This window comes from Otolemur garnettii, unplaced genomic scaffold (assembly GCF_000181295.1).
Source record: "Otolemur garnettii isolate 467f Iridium unplaced genomic scaffold, OtoGar3 scaffold00051, whole genome shotgun sequence".
Classification (NCBI taxonomy): domain Eukaryota; kingdom Metazoa; phylum Chordata; class Mammalia; order Primates; family Galagidae; genus Otolemur; species Otolemur garnettii.
In genome coordinates, this window is record NW_003852446.1 from 924894 (window position 1) to 934046 (window position 9153).

General features: G+C 41.7%; 1 protein-coding gene across 1 annotated transcript in view; it reads right to left on the bottom strand.

Moving 5' to 3' along the window:
* Positions 1-9153, bottom strand: part of ASB9 (ankyrin repeat and SOCS box containing 9) — a 23867-nt gene that overhangs the window by 11201 nt on the left and 3513 nt on the right. The window contains exon 2 of the mRNA XM_003791922.1: positions 2992-3071. Within this exon, the coding sequence (XP_003791970.1) occupies positions 2992-3071 (80 nt within the window). The remainder of the gene's footprint in view (positions 1-2991; positions 3072-9153) is intronic.

Consider the following 9153-nt stretch of genomic DNA (forward strand, 5'->3'; position numbering starts at 1 on the left):
AAAAAAAAAAAAAAAAAAAAGAACAACCAGTAAGAAAAAGTGGGGAGTACAGCAAAGCAAGTAAGCAGTGACCATGGGACCACAGCGTCCCCAGAACGTTATAGGTCCCCCAACCAACAAAAGAAGATGCTCTCCAACTTTAGCCAGCCCAGTGTGCCCACTTTGACACAGGTGGTCACACTGTGGCCTAGTACTTATTGGGAGTCACAAAAATGCAACTAAGAATGATGAGAGAAAGAATAAAGTGAACTTCAACTTGCCTGGTTTGCACGTCTTCGACATGTGAACTCCCCGTAATTCCTATCTGTGACATTCAAACCTCGTGTAATCCCTTCCCCGTGAGTGATGGCTGGGCCTAGAGATTTTTTTTTAATAAACCTCTTTAAGGAACTATATATATGTATGTGTGTGTCTATGTATGTATAGTTCAAATGGGTTGTCTTTAATTTTTCTATTATCAATTGTCACTTAATCTCAGTATCTCAGTTGACAAAATATACCTTTTTATTTTCTTTTTTAAATTTTTTTCCAGTTAATACGAGGGTACAATTTTTAGGTTACATTGTTCTCACTTTCAGGGTTTTCTTTATTTTCTAATGTATTTTTTAAAATTCAGATTGACAAAACATGCGATTAAGTTTCTTTGTCTTTGTTAGGAAAAGTCCGAGTTGTAGTTGACTCCTTCACCCAGGAGGTGTGCCATACACCCCTACATTGTACCCATTTGGTGGGAGTTTCCTGAGCCCCTTCCGCCTCCCCTCCCCCCTTCTTGGATTTAATTCTGGTTTCCCCTCATGTGGGCCTATAGTTGTTTATCTACTAGTTTCAAGTAAGTATTGAGTACGTGGGATGCTTGTTTTTCCATGCTGGAGATACTTTACTATGGAGAATGTCCTTCAATTCCATGCAGGTAAATATAAAAGATGAAAATGTACTTTCTTGCTCCTTTACTTTGGACATGGCAGTGTGACTTGCTTTGATGAATGAGATGTTAGTAGATGGGACAAAAGCAAAGACTGGAAGTATTCCTGCATGGCTGGGCTCGCCCTGCTGTGCACCAGCCTTTTTCCATGAGAAGAAAATTCTTCATGGAGCCAGCGGTCCAAGGAGGAGAGAGATGTACAACAGAGCTTCATCCAACCCACAGCTTGGAGCAAGCCCAGCCTAGATCAATTGACCCAAACACTCATTAGCAAGAGACAATGATTATTATACCAAGCCACCAAGGTTTGGAGAGGTCTGTTACTAAATTTGGAGGTGAACTGATATAGTTATATTCGAATGCTCCTATCACGAAAATAGAAACTGAGGTTCTAGGAAGACCACTTATGTAAATAATGTTATTGAGCTTTAACACAATGTTCAGTGAATGAGTAAATACTGAATATTACTGAATGTTTGTCCCATTTAACAAGTGATATATAAACATTGCAATGATCATTTTTCATCCTATCAAAATAGGGTACATTTTTTATTTTATCTGAGAAGCAGCCTAACTTCTTTTAGCTTAAGTTATGCATTATAATCTATTCATAACAGGCTGCTGTTACCAAAAATGGCTTAAGATAGTGGTTTAGGGAAGTATGAATTTTTTCTTTAGAAAACAGGAGTTCTTAATTGGATTTTTTTTAAAAAAAATTTCTCTCATCATATGAATTATCTAATTTCATGATATTATAGGGGTACAAATGTTTTGGTTCATTTAATTGCTTAACCATAAATTGCTTTTGTACAGTTCAAGTCCACCTTATAAGGGTGCCCATCACCCAGACAGTGTGCACTGTACCCAGCAGGTGTAAATTTACCCCATCCCTGTTCTCACTAACCTCAGTCTGAAATGTGGCATGTTCTTCAGGGAAGGACGCAGACAACAAGCCACAGTAGTAATATCAGTGTCTGGGATTATCATCTATAGAATCACCAATTTTTTATTACATTACAATTGCTGCAGATATCCAAAATATCTCAAAATATATGTTCATCCTACTTGGACATTATGGTACTTATTAGAATCACCGCTATATCTTCTTATTCAGTGCCTTAATTAAGCAGCCCATACATGATTATGCCACATGGTTGTTTTCATATTTTAATAGGTTTCTTCTGCATTGCATTTTATGCATTTAAAACATTACTCTGAGAAGAGGGTCATAGACTTTGTCAGAACGCCAAAGGGATCCATGGAAAAGGATAGGACTTTCTAACTTCAAAGATCTATTGTCTTTGGAGAGAATAGAACTTTCTGAACAAGAACTTTTATTAAGAGTTTGGGCCTTTTTGCCCCGGCACGGGGGCCTGTTTGTTGTCTACGGCAAATGTATGTTGCTCTGTAAACCTATCTTTTTCTTCCTTGCCAACAAGAAAAAAAGACTTTGAATAGTGATTTAAACTGCTTTCTTCGAAGTGTTTTTGCTTCGGCTCCCAATAATTTCAAACCAGCAGAACTCAAATCAATGTGTACTTGCAATAACACCTGAGGAGCAGAGTAAATAAAATCAAACCATTCAGAGCCACTGACAACCAGGGATTTAATACAACCGAGAATGTCTTTGAAATTATGAGACTGCATATTTAAAAAGACATACTCCAGCATTTATTTTACCTCGGGGGTTTTCAATATCAGCATTATGGATATTTGGGGCTGGTATAGACAGCGAGGACTGTCCTGTGCCCCGAAAGATGTTTAGCAGTATCACTGGTCTTTAGCTGCTAGATGCCACTATCATTCTCCCTCCTCTCACAGTAGGACAACCAAAAAGGGCCCTAGAAATTGTCAGATATCCCCGAAGGGCAAAATCGCCCCAGTTGAGAACCACTGTTTTATGCGATCATTTCCCAGAAGAGAATGAAGTCAAGGCAACTTGAACGCACTACTTCAATTCATTTTGCTGAAGAGGAAATTTATGTTTTATTATTAGCCTATGATTTTCTTCTCAGTGTGGTGTAACAATAGGATGCGCTTGCTATTTGCCATGATTTCCCAAAAGGTACCTGGTTTATGAGGTTCCTCAGAGACAGTGGACGTCCGAGGACAGCAGCCTCATGCACAGGAGACCAGTCAGACACAGCATCTTCATGGAAAGGAAGAAACGGGTTACATATCCTGTGAAGGCACTTAGAGCCCTCGACTCATCCCTGCCCATCAGTAAGAGTCTAATGGGTCCTGGATGGAGACACTGGAGTGAGTCAACCAAAATTCCCATCAAGACTCAAGCAGTTCTCTCCTCTGTGGACGTTTCTTGGGCACAGTTTATTTGAACTATCTGGCTAGCCCATGAGTGAACTACAGCTAGTGCTCAACCTGAGGACAAAAGAGGTGCAACTGGGATGACAGATCACTGTACTTCTCTTTACACACTCATTTCAAGGGCAAATGGCCCATTTAGTAAAGTGAGAGCTTTGCTAATCACCGGCATTAGTGTGTTAAGCTGTGGTTGCCACTCTAGATTCCTGCCTGAAGTACAAACTTTGGCATTTCAGCAAACAGTGTCGTATACTAATAGTAGTAATCATGTAATCATTCATACACACTCCATTAGGTTCGGAATCAAATCTAAACAGAACTGTAGGTATTTATAGACTACCTCCTATTCTGATACTAAGCGCAAATTAGACTTCAGTCTGACCTTGAAACAGGAACATTATTTCCATTTCCCTCCAAAGGCATCATGCCAATGTGGTTAGGAAAAAACTCTGAATTCAGTGATCTCTGTGCAGTGTGGCTGCCTGGAAAGGCTCTGACCCAGTTTCCTTCTCTGTAAGGTAAGGATAGCAATATAGAGGTTGAGTGTCCATAAGCCAAAAATCCCCAATCTGGAATGCTCCAAAATCTGAAACATTTTGAGCACCAACATGACATGACAAATTTCACACCTAGCTTCACAGTCAAAAAACGGTCAAAATGCTGTTTCATGCACAAAGCGATTTAAAAATAATGTCTAAAATTACCTTTAGACTACAGGTAGAAGATGTGTAGGAAACAAGTTTCATGCTTAGACTTGAACTGTATCCCTACAATAAGTCCTTTCCTTGTTTTTTTTTTTGTCGAGACAGAGTCCCACCCTATGCCCTGAGCAGAGTGCAGTGACATCGTAGTTCACTGCAACCTCAGGCTCTGGCCATGGGCATGCTGCTGCCTCGGCCTCTGAGGCCGCTGGGATTACAGGCGCTCGCTGCAAAGCCCAGCTGGGTTTTTCCATTTTTTTCACAGGACAGAACTCACCCTCGCTCAGACAAGCCTCAGACTCCTGACCTCGAGCAATCCTCCCGCCTCAGCCTCCCACAGTGCTGGGATTACAGGCGTGAGCCACCGCACTTACAATAAGACCTATGGGCAAATGTTCCAATATCTGAAAAGAATCTGAAACACTTGGGACAAAGAATATCCATCCTATTATTTACCATGGCTTGATAATACTGCTATTGTTATTATCTGCCCTCACACTAAACATGGAGACTTCATCACATCCCACAGTCATTGCTATTTAAAGTAGCAAATGTATTCCACAATCATATCAAAGGAATATAAATTCTGAGGAAAGAAGCACGCAAACTCAGTCCCGACACATTAAGGGCTTTCTGCTCTCTTTATAATTAAGTCTGAATGTAACTAAGGCATGGACCCAATTTTTTCTTATCTTGAGCAGCATCTGATTTCCAGAAGAGACTCAGGAAATCAGAACGTGAGGAGGTTTGTGTGACCTCCCCCTTTGGCTCTGCCTGCCCCTGTAAACACACTACACACAGACGTGGCAACGTGGTCTGACAGCAGGCATGCCTTGCATGGGAGACGATACCTCCTAAAAGCTGAGAAGACCCAGAGAACCAGGGTTACCTTGATAACTGACTGGAAGGCCATGAAGAGCCAAGAGCACCTTGTCCATAACATGTGTTGGCTGATGCCTGCCTGCCACCTGGAGCCATCAATGCCCTGGAAAGTCTGTCCCAGTGAGCCAGCTGCCATCCTTCCAGATGGATTCACTGAACATTTAGAACATAAAAGAAAGCTGACTGAGCCCGCCTACAAACTGCCTCTGCAATGCTTTCCTTCTGGGGTCGCCAAGGTGATTGAGATGAAGCAACTTCAGTGAAATGGCTTTTGCTACCTCTAAAACCTTCTGCTTCGATAGATACTCAATGTCCTCACAACATTCCATGAGGTCCCTAATTCTCTCAGGAGTAACACTGCTGATTCTGGGACTTGGAGTCTAAAATCCAGGCTGCAGATACGGAAAGACTGATCTCCAAATGAGAATGCAAGGGACAACTAATTCCACCCCACTGGTGCTGGTAGTGCAAAATAAAATTCATACAAAATTTTGAGAGAACCAGGAGCCAAAACTTGATAAAGGTTTTGAAAATCAGTTTTACCCAGATTCACAAGAGCACGCTAGTGGATGTGTGATGATTAATCCATTTTTCCTTCTGAGTGCTCAGCGGCTAAGGAATAGATGCCACATTCCTCAACTATTCTTAAAGCTACCTAAGACCATTAGCGTTAACAGCCTCAATAGTCCAGGCAGGCAAATTGGGCTCTTCATTGTAACTTTGTGAAGATTGCACAAAAAGAAGCAATTATATTAACAAGTGTAGAAAAAAATACGGTTTCTTTTCTATTCATTCATCATTGACACATTACTCCTTCCATTCGGGGTACAGAATTGTGTTGCTTTCAAAATTCACGTACAGTAAAAAATTATGTTCTTTCAATATTCACGTACACGGTCCTGAGCTTATGTACATTTTCATTTCTCTCGTACATACACCTAAAAGCAGAATTGCTGTATGATATGATAACACCATGTTTAGCCTTTTGAGACTATTTTCCAAAGTGGCTGCACCACTTTATAGCCCCATCAGCAGTCTATGAGGGTTCCCCTTTCAACCCCAACTCACTTTAGGATCTGTTAAGTCTGTCACAGTACGCCTCCTACCCAAAAGAAAAGCATGGGTCCTCATAAAGCCAAAATCCATCTCAAATTTGTACAAGGACTTTAGCCTCAGCCGGTCACAGAACAATCGAGTGATTATGTTAAAACTTACAATAGTGATAAAGAATTACATCTTTACCCCAAATGGAAGGAGTAATGGTTCCATGAAGAACAAAGGCTACCTAGGGTTTTATACCACTCAGATGGCACTGACACAATGGACGCAGCTTGTGTCTTTGCAAAAAGTACAGAGTGTCATCCTGGTTACACGCAGTGATGGGCTGAGGATGTGACTATCTAGCAAACAGCTACACTGAGCTACAATTTAGATACCACAAGTGACCCATTTAAAATGAACAATTCAATACTTTTTCAGTATATTCACAGAGTTGTACAACCAACACCACAATCAGAACATTTTCATCACCCCCCAAAGGAACCCCATGCCCATTAGCATTCATTCTCCATTTCCACTTCCCCCAGGCCCTGGCAACCATTGATCTAATTTCTGTCTCTACAGATTCGCCCATTATGGACATCTCACATAAGTGGAACTATATGGTGTTTTGTGAAGGGCTTCTATAATTTAGCGTAATGTCTCAAAGCTCATCCAATTTGTAGCATGCATCTGTATGCTGCAAAAAAAGATCCTTTTTTAAAAAACAATGCACATTGTGTAGATAGACATTTTATTTATTCATTCATCAGGGGCTGGAAATTTGTGCGTTTCCACTTCTTGGCTAAGTGAAGCTGCTGCAAACATTCACGTACACGGTCCTGAGTTTACGTACATTTTCACTTCTCTCGTACATACACCTAAAAGCAGAATTGCTGTATGATAACACTATGTTTAGCCTTTTGAGACTACTTTCCAAAGCGGCTGCACCCCTGTATAGCCCCATCAGCAATATAGGAGGCTTCCCCTTTCAACCCCAATTCACTTTAGTCTAGGATTTGTTAAGTCTGTCAAAGTTCGCCTCCTGCCCAGAAGAAAAACATGGGTCCTGGCTTGGTGCTTATACCTCAGCAGCTAGGGCGCCAGCCACATACACAGGAGCTTGCAGGTTTCATTGAAGCCAGCCCGGGCCTGCCAAACAACAATGACAACTACAACCAAAAAAATAGGTGGGCGTTGGGGTGGGCGCCTGTAGTCCCAGCTACTTGGGAGGCTGAGGCAAGAGAAGTACTTAAGCCCAAGTGTTGGAGGTTGCTGTGAGCTATGAAGCCACCGCACTCTACCCAGGGCGACATAGTGAGACTCTGTCTCAAAAAAAAAAAAAAGAAAAGAAAAGAAAAAGAAAAACAGAAAAACATGGGTCCTTGTAAAGCCTAAATCCATCTCAAATTTGTACAAGGATTTAGCCTCCGCAGGTCACAGAACAATTGAGTGATTATGGTAAAACTTACAATAGTGATAATGGATAAGTTAATGTTTTTCTGACATTTAGAAAGCATGGCTTATACACACACACATATACATATACATACCCACATACACACACATACAGTCTAGCAAACGCCATTAACCTGCACCATGGACTAGATCACACACACTCTCTTAGCTCTGGAAAACACTAAAGACCTAAATAGAGATCTGCTTTCGAGAACCTGGAAACTGCCTCTACATGGTTTTCCAGAGCCCCCACCCTAAGGAGGCAATGAGCTATACAGGCTCAACACGTGCTCATCGAATGCTCAAGTACTTGCCTTCTGCTGCTGTAAGCTGGAGAGAACAGAAAATAAGCAGGAAAGAAGACGTGTTTTCCTACCAGAACATGATTAGTCACAAAAGACTAGCTGACAGCTGAAAGGCAAATTCAAGCTCACAATATCCTTTTCCACCAACCCTACCGAAGTCTTAGAAACTTAAGGGTCACTATTTGCATACAGTACACTATCCAAGTCCTTGGCATATATTAAGGATTCTCTCCCTATACTTGTTCAGCCATGGTCCACTGGTTTTGCGCCAAAATAATAGATGCCAAATGAGGTCACATCCAGTAATGTAGCCCAGAATTAAAATGGGGCAAGAGCTCTTATAACAAAATCACCCCACAAGTCCTCCAATTAGTGCCATTAAATTTACCTTTGGAAAAAAGCTGTGGCTCTCTCAAACCTGCAGCGCATTACAGAGGCTGCCATTTCATTTTTATTGCAACTTCTGGAACACTTTTTTAAATTTCCATTATTTCAGAAGAGATTCAAAACGCACTAATTGGTACATTCTGAAAAGAGCTACCGAGAAAGTTCTGGAAGCCTTCGTGAATGCTGGGCCGTGGCATAAACCTATCTGCCCTGGGAAATATTCTGCAAAGTCAGGAGAGAAAAGAGAAGTTGGGTTGCTCTCAGGGGACAGGAACATTTGTCTTCGGTCTTTAGGACTAAGGGTGGATTCGGTGGCGTGAACCAACACTGGAGGAGAGCTGGGCGCTGTGTTTACAATTAGAGTGGACCTTGGTTTCATTCCAGGACAAACAAAAGGAGCAGAAACAGAGGCTCACAGTCAGAAACAGGCAAACAGAAAGGCCCATTGAGGCAACACTTGGGCAACTTGGACTGTCCACTGCAATTCTTCCCGCAGTTGCATCATCCAGCCTCCCCTCTCCTTTCTTTCTCTCTATGGAGCTGCCTTCTCCATAGAGGCCTCACGTTCCACCCATTCTGCCTGAACAGGCAGGTTCCCCCTGGAAAACTCACCCCTGCTGAGGCGCCCCAATAGCTAAAAATCCACCATAATGGAGAATAAAATCGCTTCCTTTCACACCTGTTCTCACATGTCCTCTGTTTGAATGCAAATACTCTCTATCGTGTGGATTCAATGTTGTGGGGACGGAAATTCTGGTCGACGTGGGAGTCTGCAGGCAAAACCCTGAAGGACAGACAGTCAAAATGAGAAGAGGGGTTCCTGATCCACTCTTGGGATTATGAGTAGTCAGTTTATCCTTCCATATAATTACCAAAGTTTCTAGGAGCAGGTAGGTATTACTTTCCTAGAGATGCTGTAACACATGATCATAAACTGGCTGGTTTAAAAGAATGGGAATTTATTTTAAACCACCCACTGTTTATCTCACAGCTCTAGAGGGTAGGATTCTGAAATCAAGGTGTCAGCAAGGCCATGTTCTCTCCAAAGACTCTGGGAAAAAATCCTTCCGTGCTTCTTCTGGCTTTGCTTGTAAAGCGTTTTTTTGGTTTTTGTGTTTTTTTTTTTTTTTTTTTTTTT